The sequence below is a fragment of the Diprion similis genome, chromosome 2 (genome assembly GCF_021155765.1).
Source record: "Diprion similis isolate iyDipSimi1 chromosome 2, iyDipSimi1.1, whole genome shotgun sequence".
In the NCBI taxonomy this organism is placed as follows: Eukaryota; Metazoa; Arthropoda; class Insecta; order Hymenoptera; family Diprionidae; genus Diprion; species Diprion similis.
In genome coordinates this window covers 4,072,263-4,091,080 of record NC_060106.1, presented here as the reverse complement: position 1 = coordinate 4,091,080, position 18,818 = coordinate 4,072,263, and the positions used below count along the sequence as shown (strand labels likewise).

The 18,818-nt window shown below is 36.6% G+C and overlaps 3 protein-coding genes across 8 annotated transcripts in view; 1 reads left to right on the top strand and 2 right to left on the bottom strand.

Annotated features, from left to right (window-relative positions):
* The window catches only part of LOC124416083 (muscle M-line assembly protein unc-89-like), a 21,246-nt gene extending 2,428 nt beyond the window's left edge, over nt 1–18,818 (bottom strand). The window contains exons 1-5 of one of the 2 annotated variants that reach the window (XR_006930753.1): nt 18,663–18,818; nt 18,371–18,561; nt 14,338–18,006; nt 8,374–8,379; nt 7,976–7,980 (exon numbers count right to left, since the gene is read on the bottom strand). Coding sequence is in view for 1 of the 2 variants with exons in the window: in XM_046896939.1 (XP_046752895.1) it covers nt 14,634–18,006; nt 18,371–18,561; nt 18,663–18,725 (3,627 nt within the window). In the remaining variant the exon portion in view is untranslated. Of the gene's footprint in view, nt 1–7,975; nt 7,981–8,373; nt 8,380–14,276; nt 18,007–18,370; nt 18,562–18,662 lie in introns of those variants that run through there. The other variant, XM_046896939.1, reaches the window with a different exon arrangement.
* Nucleotides 4,966–9,336, top strand: LOC124416084 (vacuolar protein sorting-associated protein VTA1 homolog). Of its 5 annotated transcripts, none has more exons than XM_046896940.1 (7): nt 4,966–5,202; nt 5,503–5,976; nt 6,741–6,758; nt 7,816–7,851; nt 7,920–7,949; nt 8,490–8,771; nt 8,840–9,336. In XM_046896940.1, the coding sequence occupies exons 1-7, from the start codon at nt 5,094–5,096 to the stop codon at nt 8,989–8,991; spliced, it is 1,101 nt and encodes a 366-aa protein (XP_046752896.1). In that variant the 5' UTR covers nt 4,966–5,093; the 3' UTR covers nt 8,992–9,336. The 5 variants fall into 5 exon arrangements, with proteins under 5 accessions (XP_046752896.1, XP_046752899.1, XP_046752900.1 ...); XM_046896942.1 differs by having other exon boundaries at nt 4,967–5,202; nt 8,490–8,753; XM_046896943.1 differs by lacking the exon at nt 6,741–6,758.
* LOC124416086 (novel acetylcholine receptor chaperone) lies at nt 10,214–13,857 on the bottom strand. Its single transcript, XM_046896949.1, has 4 exons — nt 13,445–13,857; nt 12,665–12,803; nt 12,267–12,373; nt 10,214–12,117 (listed from the first exon to the last, which is right to left on the bottom strand). Exons 1-4 carry the CDS (start codon nt 13,553–13,555, stop codon nt 12,004–12,006), a joined length of 471 nt encoding a protein of 156 aa, XP_046752905.1. The 5' UTR covers nt 13,556–13,857; the 3' UTR covers nt 10,214–12,003.

Here is an 18,818-nt window from a genome sequence, read left to right as displayed (position 1 = left end):
ATGGATCAGGAAGCTCCTGCAGCGGTACCCCATAGAGAGTTTTATAGCTGGAGGGGCTGAGGTGGGACACCCTACAAAGCAAGTTATAGGGTCGTCAATCAGCACCATAAACCTGACAATGGGAACACCGTAAAACGAATAGGGCAGCATAGGTTAGCATCTGGTCTTCGCAAGTAGGGAGGAAGTAGGCTAGCGTTACCGCCAATGTCACCGATCCATCATTTTATACTAGAAAAATTTCTCTCGATACCTACGTGTAATTAATGTACATATTGCTGTGAAAATTATACAGGATTTTGCGAGCAGTGTCAGCTGCGTAAGTCCGGCTGTTGGGTACATATTTTTTCAGCGTAATGGTGTTCAGATTGGGCTCTATAACCCAGCTACACGTGTCTAGTCCGTTCATTTATTTATCACGATGAGAAATCTCCGAAAGTTGATTGATAAAACCTATCTTGATACCTCATTGGCTATTTATCACCCATATAGCTGACTATAACTAATTTCAAACCTCATCGCACGGCGGGAGATTTATACCCACGAGAAGCTATATACTCATGTGTCGTTGTCTGTATGACCACCGAATCAAGGCGTAAGTACGGATGTTGTGATTCAATCCTCGATAAAGATTGGTTTTATTCTTGCATGGTGAATCGAAACGTCGTGGTGTCTACTTTTTTTTAATTCTGGATATTTGTGTGTGGACGGAAACTTTCTATCACGTCAAGTTTTTGACTGAGCTTGACCAGGTTACAACAAAAGATACCTTTTCGACCACTTTCAGTACAGCATACCTACAGTACAGAGCATGACAGGCAAATTCTATTACAAGATTCGAAATTGAGCGTTGTGAGAACCTGTTGGGAGTATCTTCGTCTGGTCTACAATGCAACGAAAGTGAATCTTGTCAAGAGCAATGAATCCTGTCATGACTGCAGGCACTTCAGCTTTATGTACGATTTTTTTATCTTATTCATATATGCACGTGGTACGTAAAACAGTTTAACCTTCTAACGGTGGGGAAATATCAGTTAAAATAGAACTTTTATTCAACGTGAAATTTATAAACATGTTTAACAAATTTCTTATGTGGACTCCCTAACTTGACTACTGGTCGATATATCGAACAGTCCCGCCGTTAACAGGTTAATGTCATTTGCGAGGCCATTTCCCGAGCTACATAAGAAATATATGTTACCTATAAGTACCGAATGTACGCTACATCACTTCGAGCTTGCAATTTCTACAGCACTAATTACTATTCATGTTATTCGATGCAGCAACTAGCACTTATTTCTTGACTTGTTGCACTATCGGTGTCATTTACTCCGAGTTTTGTCAGCTAACAAACAGGCAATGGAGCAGCCCTGAAATATATATGGTATGTGTGCGGTCCGTACTGGGCGCATTTCCGCGCTCGACAGATTCATACAAGGCAGTTACTAATCGAGTAGCTTTCATTTGTGGTAATGCTAGCAACTTCTCGGTGATCGAATCAGAAAAAATACTGTCATTATTTATTACACCATAATGCGCTTTTGCTTAGAATTGTGGTGCACACAATCCTGTAACCACTCGCATTCATCTTATATCTTGGTGATGTGTTGATATACATGTATGTTGTATGCATATGTGATGATTCAGTAAGTTAAATAATTTTACAATTTGCAAACTCCATGAGTCACCTATGTACACGTATTATGACTACTTATATATGCAATCAAAATATTGAATACGTGATCGAAGAAACCGAAAAAATCCTGCCACAATCAGTTCAATACCAATATCAGTTATGCCTTTTTTGAGCAATTGATATTTCACTTTATACTCCTATGAAATTATTGTCATGTCAAGAACCTGAAATTTTGAACATGAAATTATAAGTGCTCACATACACGTATATTGAATTATTTACTATATATTAGTACGTACGAAATAGTTTTATATTCTTCTTGGCGAAATCAGATTATTATATTTATATAAGTGCTAGAATTTGTATCATATCCCAAATTGCGTATCGCTAGGGTGGGGAGCATCTTCTTTCTGTGTGTACGTTTTTTTACAATATGATTACGTGCAGTCGTATGTATTGTATTTTGCAAGCTTACCCTAGTAGCGTTCTGAGGCAAGTCTGCCTATAGGCTGCAACTGCAGACACAATGTATCTACTTCCACATTTACCTACGGGTCTGAAATCAGAATCTGCATTATTCAAAATCTTGTATAAGTCTGTGATCAGGTGGCAAAAAGTCACTGTCAGCGAAGATTCTGTGTTGACTCTATAGAAAAACTTCCCAGAAAGTCTTCTCAAATTTTTGCAACTGAAAGCAACACTAATAAGGTACGTGTTACCCTCAATGCAGATCAAACCAAACGTAATGAGTTTAAAATTCTGAGTAAAAAGACGGCAGGATAATTGGTAAATCTGTTAAGAAGGGATTGGAAATTACTCTTACGTGTTAAAATAATTCGCTAGCATAATCTTGTTTGAAAATAACTACTTACTATATCGTATTTCACGAGATATCATACGAGAATGCCTTATATTTGTAGTTTATAAAGATTACAAGGTCTTTCAGTTAATCTAGAAACTCGGTAAAGTCTAGCGTCGATTGCATTTGAAAATATGAATTGTGACCTATCAACTGATCGAACTAGAATAAATATATTAACCGTGACTGCGTCGCTAACGTACCGACGTACATGCATCATCAGTAAGAAAAATCGTGTGCAGTTTCTAGACGTGCAACATCAGCCGGTAAGTTCGCCCGGTATGTCTTACCTGCTTGGCAGTTAAGAAGAACTCGGAATTCGAATGGAAACAGAAACCCGTCATTGAACCACGTCACGCGTTTTTAACTGGATTTTTGTGAGCGTCAAATAAACGCGACAGCAAAATGACGCGGCAACGACAAGCCGTCAGCGTAAAAAAAAAACGCTCATGAAAATGAGTACCGACCAACGGCAAAATGCCGCGCGTCAAAACTACATGGTTCAGTCAGTGGGTTTCAGTTGCATTTTTATTGTAAAAATTGAAAAATCTAGGATTTTCAATTGGAAGTGTGCACAGTTCACACAGTTTTCTTCATCAAGAAAACGGAGAAAATTAAGAAGTGAGGAGGGAATTAAATAAAACGGTAACAGTTTTTCGAGGTAAGAAAATCATCTAATTCATGCTTATTATTCCAAAAACGTGCACTGGTGCATAATTAAGATGTCTTTTCGTACGTTTATTGTCGCATAGTCCGTACTGAACATATTTCAGTATGTCCAGGGCCTTTCTTCTGAACAATCAACAATAATTAAACAGATATTGATATAATTCATTCATCTCAATGCATTACACGTATTACGGCTTTAGAACAATGAGAATGATGTGGATTGTTTTCTTATATCTCCAACAGCTACTTTATCTTGCTTCTTCATATTCTCCATTTTTTCATACATGCATTCAACAATCCTATATTTTAAAATACTTCGAATAAAAATGGGATTGAGATCCACTGACCCAACCACGTGCATTTAAACACGCGACATTTTGACATGCTTCGGTATCCATTTTCATGAGCGTTTTTTTTTTCTTTGCCGCCGAGTTAATTTGCCGTTGCATCAATTTGACGACAGTAAAGATCAAGCCTTTAGAATATTAGCGCCCTCCGACACAAAACGGCTTTTCGAACCCAATTATCGATGGTGAAGGTATATCGGTAACCGAGTCGCATTTATCATCAGTACAACAGTGATAGCAAATAAATCGAAGGATATTTATCATAGCGAACTGCTATTGTAGGCGTTGAAAATAGACGAATTACAAATGCGCAGAAACAGAGAGAAGTAACCGCATTTACTAATTTTTGTCATTTTTTTCGACTGAAACTACTACTTACTTTTTGTCACTCCGTAAACTACGATGTCAGGGCACTGCAATTACTTTCACGCTCCAACTCGCTGTCGCCAGAAGATTACGCCTGATGCCATGGGCAACAGCAATTCGGTAAGCATTGGCTAGCTTTGTGCAGTGCTTTGAGCTTTGTGCGCAACCGCTGTGCGCAGCTCGCGTCGACCAATCGAAATTTGCCCGTGAACAACGAGCTTTGTCAAACATAAACCTGACGGTAGTTGACAGTATTTCTTTTCTGATTACACAAACTAAGTATTTGGAAAATTATAATGACTTTCTTTATTTTTGACGTAATAGAAATTAAATCAAACTTTGCAGTACGCAGATGCATAAATCGTGTTGATCGGGGTAAGGCAAAGCAGGCGTTTTTCCTTGGCATCCATCCATCTGGCAGTTGCGCGGTAGCAATAACACAGTACTTCGTATATTTTTCTAGTTCTGTTTATGTTATTCTTGCTCGAGTTCCAGGTATTCCGTATTGTGTTCAGAATTATAAGCAGCTCGAAATTTGTTAGCCAAACTAGCACGAATAAATGGAATACACAGATAATCGCTTTGTGTCGTCACATTCGTGAACAATGGCAGCAAGATATTTCGATACAAATAATTTTTTTTTCTCGATCGCAATTTTAATCCCGTAACCGATAAGTGCAAAGAAAGAAATCACATCATAATTTACAAGTAATTTGAAAAACTGTCGAGTGATTCTTGTGCATCAGTCCTGAATGCGGCATCTTGATTATGACGTCACAATAGATTCATTGAATTTTTTTTCGCCTAGCGGCTCGTTGATTCGCATACATCAAAGACGTTAGCAAATTTATCAAAGTAACCTATAGTCAACGTAACCTTATTAGCCAATATTTGTAACTTGATCATTTTTAGCCACACTTATAGCGGTGTGGTGTCGACTGAGGTATACGCTTTGAATTATCGACTGCATTTCTGATGGTAACAGCGGTTTGTTACCGACCTAGCAAATGCTGCGAGTCGAAGAAATTTTTATTCCCCTCGCCGCGGCATAATCTCAAGCTAGGCTGCATGCATGACGTCATGCCGTTATTCGCTTAGGTTATTCGTTAACTTCAGCGTGCCCAGCAGAGCCGCAGTGCGACGTTATCGTTGCAAACTTGTGCGAAGTTTCAACAAATTTACGCATGCAATTTCCCATCGACGAAGAAATACTACAGAAATGCCGGCGTTGAATCTCCCGGAGTGTCCAGCTCCTTTAAAGAGCATTCAACACTTCCTGAAGGCTGCCGCAGAACATGATCAGCGGGATCCTGTTGTCAGTTATTGGTGTAAGTACTTAGTACAGTAGTTTGACGTTTATCAAGGTGTGTTGTTTTAGATACATAATCAGCCGATGTACCGAGCACACTATGTGTTCAAAGGATGAGGCAGTCATGACGATCAGTTATGACCTAATGATGAGAATACTCGCTAATATTTATTGTGCTTATTGTTAGACCGTAATAATCAAATATATGTTAACTGCGAACTTATTTCCGTTACGAGTTCGTCGTTGATTGACTTTTTGAGAAAATCGTTTGATACTTGCCTACCTTATCAATTTGCTTTATTAGTCACTGCTGTTTCAGGTCGCCTACACGCTTTACAAACGGGCCTAAAACTGTCTACCAAAACGTCAGAGGAAACTGGGTTTCTTTTAAAATTGATGGATTGGTTGGAACAGACGAAAAAAGCTCAGCATGAAAACGAGGCAATAACAAATGAAGTTGCTGCTCAGGCTCACTTGGAGAATTATGCACATAAATTGTTCATGTATGCAGACAGTAATGATCGAGCTTCGAATTTTGGGAAAAATGTTATCAAAGCGTTCTATAGCGCCGGCGTAATATATGACGTGTTGACGACATTTGGTGAGCTTAGCGAGGAAGCTGCTCAAAACAGAAAGTACGCCAAATGGAAGGCGGCTTACATACATAATTGCTTGAAGAATGGTGAGACCCCTGTTGCTGGTCCAATGAAAGGCGAAGATGAACAAAATGAAGATGCAGATGCCGATGCTGCTTCCGGACCACCTGGAAACATACCTTCAACTTCTGGTTTAGGTGAGTTCAATTGAGATGAGAACGAGTTCCTTGCGTGATATATCAAATGATTTGCCAGTTTTCTTGAAATTTTTGTTTTCAACAAAAAATCGTTACTGTTGTTGAAGTTTCTATACTTTGTAGTGCATGAGTCTTAATTGTCATTTGGATAATATTATCTTAGCCATAATCACATAACCAGCCATGAGTTGCAGTATAATTGAATGCTCTTTAGGTTCCAGTTGCGTACCTTAATCAAATAGTACATGCTCCATGTTTTTTTTTATCAAAAAACTTTATGTAATCATGTTATTCACGAATATTATTAATTGAATAAGGCTCTTAAGTAATTGGGCTATGAATATCTTGAAAGAACTGATTTTGGGATTCCCACTTCGATTTTTAACATATATATTTACACCAGCAGTACATTTAAAAAGTTGTAGTTCCAAAATGTTCGAGGAAGATTGGTCAATTGTTGCTCATTTTGGAAAATTATTCTAAAATCCCGCGAAATATTTCCTTGTGAAAATAATATGCACGTTGTGAAAATTCTATAAGACCGAGGACTGAATGAATCTATTCTGAATAGGCAATGCCCCACAAGTTTAAAGTATATGAGATAAGTGTACGATCAAGTAAAATAAATACGTTATAAGGTATGATAGGAATCTACTATAAAGGATGATTTCTTTTCAACAATATTTTCTCTATTACGTAATGTAATTGGAAAACTTTATTTTCTATTTCGCTTAATAATGTAGGTATATTTTTATGCTCTCAAGATGCTGATGGAAATGGTGGTAATAATCAACATTATTGTTCTCGTGTTTTTGATATCAAACTAGTTTCGTTATTGAGTTTTATTGTCCATTCATATATCTTGTAATTGCTTTACGCAGGAGAGAAGCCTGATCAGCTTGAACAAAGAGTATTTGATTCAATCCCAGATGTAATAAATAGATTTTTTGTAATTTATGTTTAATTTTTTTATCTAATATCAATTTATAAACGTAAATCAATTTAGCAGCTGGTCAGGCTAATGAGCTCAAACCTGAAACCGACGACGCTCCTGAAGGTGAGGTTTCAAAGCCAAATATAAGAGAATTAGTTTTAATTAAAGTCTTCTTGGACAGATATTCACAACCAAATTTGATTCTCGGTGAGTATATTGAATACTTCGCAATGAGATAAAAATCTGAAAAAAATCAACCATAACCAAGTTGATAAGATAATTCGTTTTAAATAATAACAATGCCCAAAAGTGGTTAATAAATTGTTTAGACAAAAATTTGTTAAAAAAATCTCTAGTAAAATTTGTTTTATTTCATATAGAATAAATTCATTGATTGTTATGAATACCTATGAATTTTTTTGGAATTTTTTACGATTTTGAAAACACCGGTTTCGAGAATTTTTCAACGTTGAGAAATGGATCAAAAGTCGAGTCAAAAGTCCTGAACTTTTGGATAGGTTGTCGTAAATGTTTGTACATTACAGTCAAGAAGTTTTAGAGGCATGCAACGAATAGTTTCATAATTAGAGCATTAGAAAATTTTACAAAACGGAATTATTCAAAATCATTCGATATGAAATAAAACAAATTTCGCTAAAGATTTGTTAAAAAATTTTTTGTTTAAAGATTTATTAACAACTTTGTGACATTAGTACTATTCAAAATGAATTATCTCATTGACTCGGTTATGATTGATTTTTTTCAGATTTTTGTCTCATCGCAAAGTGTTCAATATTTTCACCGAGTCTCACTTTTGGTTGGCAATGGCCATCCAATAAGATCTTAACATACTAGCAACAAGAACTTAACATTCTATTTTTTGATTTGTAATTATCGTTTGTCAGCTGATGATCCTGAGACAGAACCAGAACACAACTCAGGTAAATAGCTACAGGAAATATGATAAGTTTGTGCGTAATATTTAACATTTTTATTTTATAATCTTCAGATGAGGAGAACCAGGAAAATGATGATGAAGGTACACTCATAGATTATGTAAAATACACATGCTTTTGAAATTTAGTTCCAAATGCATTTACTAATTCAAAACTAATAATTATTAATGGTGAATGTTATTGTAATTTTAAGTTCAGAGCACAACCAAGTATGCTAAAAGTTTTGCTAATTGTAAACTGTCTAGTTAATATGCACTAATTGCATTCACTTACACCCCGCTCATTACGCAAATGTGCAAAAACAGGTACACACAGCACATGAATTCATCACGTATCAGGTTCAAACAGGGTTGAGGTGACAACGTAATATTTAAATTATTACCATCATTTGCGCAGAAGCTTTAATGGAATATTATGTGATTTCAGCAGGCAGTTTATTATTAGCCTTTTATTCTCTAGGATTTTTATATTTTCAAAAGACTGTATCAAACTCTGGGATCTTTAAACTGTCGGCTTTATATGTACATACATACCTATCATAGGCTTATTATGAAATCATTGCTGAATTTTTTTTCTTTTTCTTTCATAACTGCATTCATTTAACAAAAGGCATTTATTTTCAGGGGGAATCTCACAGCCTGGGCCACCATCTGGCACAGATGCCTTTGGTTTTCCGTCTGTCCCTCAGAGTTCGGCACAGAATTTCCCAACACCACCCAGTAATCCGAGTCAAGGTAATTTGCCTTACCCAAATTTACCTAGTTTCAATAGCACCCCGATTAGTCCAGCTCCTTATAATCCTACACCGGCACCCCCTTCGACCCCCACTAACGCAACACCGAGCCAACCATCAGCTGCAGACTACAAATCTACACCAACCGCGGAGGGTGAGATTGAATTTTGGCAATCCGTTGCAATTCGTAAAAACTGAGTCTGTATTATCGTGTGAAACTTAATTATTAATTACAATCAGGTGGAGTTCCTTTGAGCATAGAACAGATGAACAAGGCACAAAAATATGTCAAATGGGCTGGAAGTGCATTAAACTACGACGATGTGTCAACAGCAGTTTTGAATCTGAGGAAAGCGTTACAGCTTTTGACCACCGGCCAGGACCCTGCTTAGTTGTAAAAAAAAATTGTTGCATTTATACACACACATACCTATTTGTCCACTCGGTAAACTGGCAACAAACGCATCACTTGACACACGTCCTTTCTACAACCTTAATTTCATACCTGGTGGTCTTTAAACACAATACTTATTTAATTGAGTTGAAAAAAATCGACAAAATAAATTGTTTTTCTTAACTGTGATAAATTTGAACTAATTCTTGTTCGTATTGTGTATTTCAATCCACTTTTTGTAACAATCTTGACTCGTTTCATCCCTTTATCTCTGGATGAAATCTACAGTGTCAGCCATTGCTTGTATAAATATAGTGTCAAGTTATGTTGTCCAGTATCAGTAGTTGGCGAGCTTTTACTGCAGATTAACACAGACCCTTAATTTGTTTGATAGTAAACACAAAGTAAGCGTGAACTTCTCTGCTACTGTCCATGGCTAACATCGAATACGACTGTTCTCTTTTTAATGAGTCGGATAAGGTTTCACTGTAAATTCTGTTGAGTGGTTAGCACTGCATTTTTCGCAGTACATATTTTGAAAATACTTATACCGAATTATTATTACATTGTAAAATATAGTCACGGATCTGCCTGCTAAAGATATAACATAGTAATGGTTAAGCTTACAAAGAAGTATAAATAGTACTAAATCAAAAAATAACTATTTGCCTAAAGAGTAGATACGTGCGGTAAAGTTAGTGTTAAATAAATATATATGTGTGTGTGTATTTTTCTTATCATAATATTACGCATTGATATGCGTAAAGTAAGATAAAGTATAATAAAAATATATATTTCGATCTAACAATTATTTGTAAATAATGCATTTAATTCGGGTTCACTGGATATTAGCTACGTTTAATATATCTACATAAATTCATGTTAATAAAAAAAGATCCTAACCGATTCGAGTGCATCTAATCAATCCCTCAGTCTTTGAACAAGGGTACCATTAAAAAAATTGGGCACTAATAATGGAAAAAAAGGCCAGGTTTAAATTTCGCATTTCACAGCACTTTATATTTTCGAAGGACATTATTCGACATCAAATAAGACAGGTGTGTATTTCCCACAGTTTTTACTTCTCTTCGTTCCTATAAATTCATTATCATAGTATAACTTAGTGATTTCTCGTTAATGTTCTTTTAGTTTATTTGTTGTTTTATATATATATGTATATGTATATATATATATATATATATATATATATATATGTATGTATGTATGTATATGTATATATACTTTTGTTTTCGGTCTACTGTCATATGGTGGTTAACTCAGAGGCATACATGTATCACATTGGGCTTTGTTAATAAATTCGATTAACTCTATTAAAACCTGAACAAAAAATACATACTAACAATAAGCTTGTTCAAATATTAAGTGCATCAAATACGTGTCAGATGATTCAGTGGATCATTTTACAAAGGCATTTAGTGTTTCATTGCAGCTGCCTACGGTTATGGAATACTGGGTTATTCCAATTTCCAATTCTTGCGTATTATCTGATGTTTCACCGATGCATCTACACGTAATATACGTTCTTATCTAAATCACGTCTAAATTGAGAAATTAACATTCCTATCTTGTACGTCACGTACAGCATTAAATTAGTTTCTTTATCGACTAAGTATTTTTACATGTGTTTTCACGACTACGGGATAGTCGATGGTGATAGAATGGTGCGCATTATTACGTTTTTTGCATATCAAATTTTCGTCAGTGTAGTATAATATTTACTAAATATTTATATTATTATGATATTCGTGAGAACACATTAATTTTTCAATGGCAGTTAGTACGTTTTTATTATAACTATAGTGTGCATCTAAGACGATCTCTTGCCCAAAGTTCAAATTATATGCGCTAGCGTCTGCCAGAAGAGCTGCGATTAATCAAGCTCGATTTAGATAGAAAAAGGCCGATGAAGTTGTTACGGCATTAAATTTAACGTAGCAACTTAAAAGTTTAATACCAAAAACTTTAAGCGTATATACAACATTATCAAGATTTAATTTAATCATAAGTATATGTCGTCGTCAGGTTGTACACAAAAGTATCTTTAATTGTAAGTTTAAATTAATTAAAGGATTAAGCATATGAGGAGTGCATAAGCGAAACTTGCTCGATGAATTTGGCTCAAGGGACTCCTAATAAAATGCGAACTGTGGAGAATTTCTTTTCAATCAGTATTTCATAAACAGCAAAGATGAAGCAAACTCAAGAATTGTCTATTAATAGTTTTTATCGCAAAAGAGTGGATTTGATATGGAAATAGAGATGTGTTCTGGCATAGCATTCTCGTGTAAAGCAGCTCAGTATAACAGAGATGCAGCGTTAGAAATTTTTCTTTACTGGTCTCATGTCAGTTTTAAAACGAAATACAGTATGGTTGGGAAGCTGTATTATTTATTAACCATGACAAATTATTGGATGTCTTTAAATTGCGTAATATTTTTAGATTCAATCGATTCAACGATTTCCAGCGCGTGCGTAATTCTTACATGAATTTTGTCTTGCAATGTCAACAGTGGATATTAATAGATGCAACTTTTAAAATCGGCTGTTACTCATGAAGGTATTTTACACATCGCGCAAGAATTATATCGGTCTTCCTCTTTTCGTTGCAGAATCAAGGGAGGACTTTAAAAAAATGATGTGTGATCTTGTATGCACCTTATATATACATTAAGCGGTAATCTGTGAAATAGATGATTGCAGGTGGTGATGGTGGTGTGCGTTTTTATTTAAAAATCAAAAATGAATGAATTTGATGTAATTACAAATACTTATAATGACGTTGGATGATATTTTCTGCGCTTCGAAGTTTAAAATAATTTAAAAGTAAATGATTGCCTAGATAAAAAGTAATATCTAGAAAACAAACAAACGAAAAATGCTGAGAATAAAAATCGAGTGCTGTGTGCAACAGCGATTTGATCGTAGCTGTCATCGAGCTACTTATAATTTTGTGTAAGAAAAAATTTCTGCGCATATTTTGCGAGTTAGTTCAGTCTTGCTTTTTAGATCTGTCGTCAATCCCATTTGCGGTGATAGGCTGACCGTCTTGACGTCTCAATTGCCAATCGATAACCAATCGACCGGTTAGCATGAAGAAAAATACCTGAAAACGAAGGTTTTTCTTATTCGAAACTCATGGCATACGGCAGGTGCATTAACAGCTCCTAATGACGGTCATTAATATACTCGACGACCTGATACTCCGGTAAAAATATCTCGCATTTGAAGTGGTCTATTTTGTCGTTTACTCACCAGTGCCGGTGCGATTCGCTCGAATTTATCGTTGACCATGTAGTGGGAATAAACGGCCATGAGCATAAGGAGTAAGAGTACGAAGTTTGAGGCGTTTTTCACGTTGTCTAAATCAAGAGAAACAATTAGAATAAATATATCGTTATAAGCGCTGATGAACTGTACAGCCGAACTTAGTGCAACAGTTGAAAGAAATACGTGTGAGATCTGTACAGACTCGTTAAATCATACCGAAGATGAATAAACAAACGAATGGATCGCGCGTTTATTGTTTCAAATTAACAGATCTGCAGTCAGATAACATTTTTCAAGCTAGGAAATCCTTGCTCGATGAAAACACGCTGCAACCTGCGGAGCATGAATTACTCGACTAAAATTTTTTAAATAGCTTAACGTACGGCTAGGAACCAACGCCATGGCCAGACCGCAGACGATTTCAAGAGACCCGACAACCCTTCGGTACCATTTACTGGGTACTTTGAAGTCGAGCGTCTCCGATAAGGGAAAAACCTTGGCATACTTGACGTACTCCTTCCTCTGAAAGAAGTTTCTTAATCACAACATACGTATAGAATTGGCCATATTCCAATTTGACTGGTCAGCCGTCAGCTGTTGTAAACTCGACTGTGGCAATGAGACACCGAAATAGCTGCGAGCCTGTGCTACGGCGCGGGCAAATCTTATCGCATTTATTAGATATACATCCAGACCTCAAGTTGACCAGCCATTCGGACATGTAAATAAATTGTCCGTCTTATCCCACGGAAGACATGATGCTTCCTGATGTCATTACTCGACGTCTAATACGATTAGGCATGAAAGCGTTACTTCTGACCGGATAAACAAATAGACGGATTTCGGATGAAGCGAGGAACAGTTCATAAGAGTTTCTTGTGAATTTGAGCGCCGATTAAACGGCTCGAGATCAATTGACCGATTGATTTGTTTTCGATGGGATTTCAATGCTGGTTTGATCGCAAATGTGAGAGGATGCTCCCGCGTCATAAAAGATGCATCCCACGCGGCCCTTATGTAACACGGGTACTCTGCATCTAGGAGCTAAATATCGCGACAGTGAGAAATTTCTTTCTATTGCAGAATTTTCACCGAGTATTATATAACTTAAATTGTATTGAAAATAAATATTCAGTACAGAAATAGTATGTAGAATTACTCACCAGATCTTTGTGGAGATCTTTACTAATGTGCGACGTCAGTTTCATTGTACCGACGAATACAAAGAATATTCCCAAAAGCACGGATAAGGACTTCAGCACTATCGAACCCATTTTCCTGCAACGATGCTTAAATTTGTTCCAATTCAATATTGAATAAAGATTATATTCCGCCAATCTGCACAAGGCACTAATTTTGTATTTATTATTATTAACGTTTATTTACTATTGAATCGTTTGTTTGTTTGTTTAATCAAGTTTTAAATACGTATCATTTTTTTAATATAATTATTTGGTCGAAATTATTTGGGAGAGCTTGGACTATTGATAACCGTCCATGTTTCGTCGGCGACGGCGCACATCGCGGTTACCGTCGACGTCTCGTGACGTCACGCGACGCCCTGGTCCCTGACCGGCGACGCTTTTGGATCTACGCCGTCGCGTTGTAAAATTTTATTTCGAAAAATCATTAGATGCGTGCGCAGTGGGAGCGGGTCAATTCAAGTTTCACACGGGAGACGTTTTGTTCAACAATGGTTTATTTACCTTATCAGCATAGTTCAAATTGTACTTCCGGAAAGTATTGTATTTTTGAAGCATTCAATATTTCAAAGAGACAAAACTCCTAGCAATCGCATCTTCCAATACCTGTATTTATGTTTTTTCAAACAATGATACGTTCCCCATAAATACAAATTTCACACATTGCTGATTCTATACTTCGTCCATTAAACAATTCTCGTAAAAAAATATCATACAAACAGGTAATAATAAATCGTCAGTCTGTACACAGTTACAAGGCATATTTTTCCAGTCCTTAGCAACAAAACTTGTACAATTTACACTAGTACAATATAAAACTAGCGAAGAACGCGTTATTTACAATAAGTATGTACAAAACAGTATACAACAACCTTTTATTATCAAAGGTTACGAATTACAAGTTTGTTTGAAACGAAAGGTATATTTTCTGACGTCATGCTTCCTGAATAAAACCATTTAGAAAAACCGTAATCAACATTATCGCTAAACTGGTGTCCAACCAAAATACAAACAACATTTCTAACAGTACGATTGCGAAAATGTAATTTGTTTAACCGTTTACGATAACTCCACAAAATAAATGATGAACGTAAACAATACATCAATCAGAAGGGGTTGCATCTATTCCCCAACATCTTGTAAGACACTGTCAGTCAAATGAAGCTTCACGATCTTCTTTAGTCTCTAAAGTTTCGTTACACTTGTCACTATTTAATTCGGATTTTCGATCAATCGCCGATTCATCATCCGCCTTTGTCTCGCTTAATACCACCTTATTCGTGTCTGAAGGAGCTGAATGTTCTACTTCGTTAGTTATACTTTTTCGGACTTTGCTCGTTGTATCAGCCACTAAGTCTGAGTTTCCAAGAATACTTAACGACATTGAACAATCTTCCAGATGAACTGGTCTTCTTCGTCTGGTATAAATGATTAATTTTGGGGGTTCTTTCTTCACCTTAGCATTAGTTCCCTCAATTTTTGACTTTGGCACAAGCTTTGCTGGTTCACTACCATTTTCTTGACCTTCCTTACAATTTGATTTCTCAATTTCATCAGTTTTGGCCACTTTATTTCCCGATTTATTTTTCGAGCTAATACTTTTAGGTACGTCTGCTTTGCAGGATATTGTCTGTTTGCTTTTAGATTCCTTAGCTGCGCTGTTTCGACGTTCAGGCTTCACATTGCCATTGTTTTTCGTAGCTGTTTCTTTGCACGACTTACTGTTATTGCTGGCCTTAGATTTTTCACTCTTCTTGTTGGTATCATTAACAATTTGATCAACGCTTGGAGGTATGACTTTTTTGAGGCTAGTCATGGCTGGTGTAGTATCTGTCTCAATTGGCTTATCGTTGTCAACGTTTTTGACTTTATCTTCATCACCACAGAGGTCTTTCAAACCTTGATTCTCTCCACTTGTACTACCCTCGTCAATTTGCATTGGAATGAGACTCTGAGATGTTTTGCATTCGCTCATATGTTCGGAATCTATAGTTTTACTCGTATCAACATTTGCACTCTGCTGAGTTGCTTCATGTTCGTCCAGACATCCGGCAATCAGGTTCAATGACTGAGGCGACGTAGTTTGTCTACTATGTTCAGAATTTGTATCCGATAATATAATTTCTCTTTTTTCACATTTGTAATAAGTGGACCTCAACGTCGTTGGTCCTGCTGGTTTAGATTTTGGACTACTATTGTTGGATGTACGAATCGCAGATGTAGCCGTCTCTTGAGGAATGACCTCTGCAACTTGTGAAACAATCTTTTCCTGTAATTCCTCAGTACGAGAAGTTTCGGATGTGTTTGGAGAATTTTTTGGCAACGATGGATCACACGAGACACCATTTGGCAGTTCCAAATTTACCGTTGTCAGTAGGTTCACAGCCATCATACGAGTTTTTCTATTTTCTTCAAAATTCTTCACCGGACTGTCGATCGCGATTAAACACCAATCATTGCCACCGTTATTATCACTGACTTTATTTCTACCATCAGCTATAACAGCGCCTGCTTCTGTTGGCGGTAACACCGGAGAACCGTCTTTTAACGAAGACTGGAGGACTGTATGCAAACCATTCTGGGCTTCCTCTATGAGACATTTTTTTTCCACACAAGGGTTAATTTCTATAATTTTACCATCAGAAGAACTCTCCCCTGTTCTATTGTCTGACAAATCGCAAATCCGATTTGGACTAAAATTAGCAATGAATTCTGCAATATTTTCAATTCTCTCATCTTTGGATAAATTCAAAGAGTCCTTCGTCACTACAGGCGGAGTCGACTCTGGAAAAGATAATTCTAGATTTTCGACCAGCGATCGCTTATGATTGTTTTGAGTATTTCCAATTTCCTTCAAGGGTAGTGGAGATTTTACATCAAATATTTTTGATTCTAGTTCATTTGAGTCTGATAAACAGAGCTTGGAAGGTTTAATATTTTCGGTAGAAATGCGAGTTGGATTAGTCAGCTTTACAGGACTACATTCTACACTGTCAACAATTTCGCCTTCCTCCAATGAGACTAAACTTTTTGTTTCTGGATTACTTTGCCTCTTCGAGGTCTCAACTTCAATGCTTTCTGATCTTTCTGTTATTGACAGTTTAGACTTGACACTAGAAGTTTTATTAGAAAGGTTGTCAACGTTGGGGTATCGTTCCTTTCTGTGTCGACTTTTATACCTTTCTCGCGACCTTGATCTTCTGGAATGCCTATCACCTCGGAATTGATGTACCGTTCTCTCTTTACTACAGCTTCTGCTACTGTTCGGAGTTCTAGATCTGCAATTTTTATACACTCTTTCATCGTTTCGCTTATTTTTATTGAAGCTTCTACCCCTATCACCACGATCACCAGATCGCTCATCGATCCGATGCTCAATTGTTTCCCTTAAATCATGAATTTCTCTGCTGAATTCGCTGAGATTATCACCATCCTTGTTCTTCACTTCATTTCGTCTCTCAAACCTGTCTCTGCTGTTCCTTTTCTGCCTTTGATCTCGGTGCCTACTCTGTCTTCTACCTTTGTAATACTCATCTGGCGATCTACTCCGAGATATATAATTATGGCGCCTTGTTTTTGAATTACGTCTATCACAGTCTTTGCTTTTAGACCTACTTCGACTAGTCGCCTCATTTTTCTTTTCATTCATTTTATTTGCATCACTTTCAGTGCAATGGTTCTCTTCTAGGTCAGGATCGATGCCTTCTGACAAGAGCATTAATCTTATTGCAACTCTATTGTGTCTATCTACACTTTCATCATCACTAACTGAGCCATCCTCGACAGGTGCAGAATACTCGTCTACAACGCGATACTGATTAAGAGGATCCTTTGCTGTATTAGTTTCTTCCAATCGTCTGTCATCGGTTTTGTTTTTCACCTGATTTTTTGGTGCAGAACGAACTATTCTATGACCATGACGACTGCTGTCGCCATAGTTGCTCCTAGTCTCGCTAGTTTTCAATCTTTTTTGATTATTTCCATCAAACTGACCTTCTAAGCAACGTTTTCTGTCACGATGATTGTCAACACCAGAATTATTAGTTGAATCGGAGATTGTTCCCTTATTCGGTAAAGGAGCTATTAATTTATCAGTTTTAGAATATAGTTTAAGGCTGTCTGGTTTGGATTGTGATTTTTTCTGGCTGGTCTGGTCGTCACTGTTAAAATTTTTATACTGATTTTCTTCTCCTTTCGATGTTGACTGAACTTTACGTTTTCGTTCTTCCTGTTGGGATTCCAAAATTTTCTTGTGTAGTCGCCTACCAAATACCGTGCTAATGCCATCAATTTGCTGTGTCTTATTGAAACTGTCGCCACTGTCATCGTTGCCATTTGATGGAAGATCAATACTTGTAACTTCAGCCACATTGGTCGGGTCAATTGTTTCCGTTACTTCTTGGACTTGGACATATTTTTCTTCTTCAGAACTTTTTTCTCTTTTTCGTCTTCTCGAAAGACTCTGGTGATCCTGTATCGTAGGTCTGCTATATTCGCCTCGTCGAAACCGTATATAGTCCAACCTGCAAAAATTCATCATTTCACTGAACGACAATTGATAATCATAAAGTTAATCATCGACAAGGAGAGTTGACGAATCTTACTCAATTCTTATCTATCAAAGATTTCCTTTGATTAGTCTTTTGTGAAATAGATGTATTAAAATGGAAAGAGCATATGAAAATAAAAAACCTATTAGTCAAATTCTTATTGACAATCTACATTCACTTAACGTTGATAGCAGCAACATTACTACTCCTGACAAACAAATGTCAAGTATAGTTTAACGTAATGGCATAATTATAGATGAAACTTTAAATCATTTGTTACTTGATGTTACACCCTAATTTGGATAATGGAAAAGTTTAATAAACATATTAGACGTACTCCTGTCTGATTTCAGAAATCATTCTATCCTTTCTGGCGATCTCTGCTCTCGCTGTCTGAAGTAACGATGAGATGTTAACCTCCAAAGTTTTGTTTACTTTTCGAAGAGACTCTAGACTCTGAGTTAAATCGGCAACTTGCTTTTCTAGTGTAGCGCATTTCTCTGAAATCTCCTTATTCGCTTCTGTGGGCTAAAAAAATAACAGTGGGAAAATATTTTATTCGCGATCGAATCGGAGGCGAAAACATAACATAACCTCAAACGGGCGCAGCATATTTACGCAGTGCTTACGTTTTCGTTATCACCTAAGTTAAAACTAGGCAAATCTGCGTAAATGTCAATCTCGTCTTCCATTCTTCAACTCGATGTTTTCCGTTATTATACAAAATTTTACATAATCGAGCACGAAACGTCACGCAAGGAAAACTCAGCTGTTAACCATCTGCT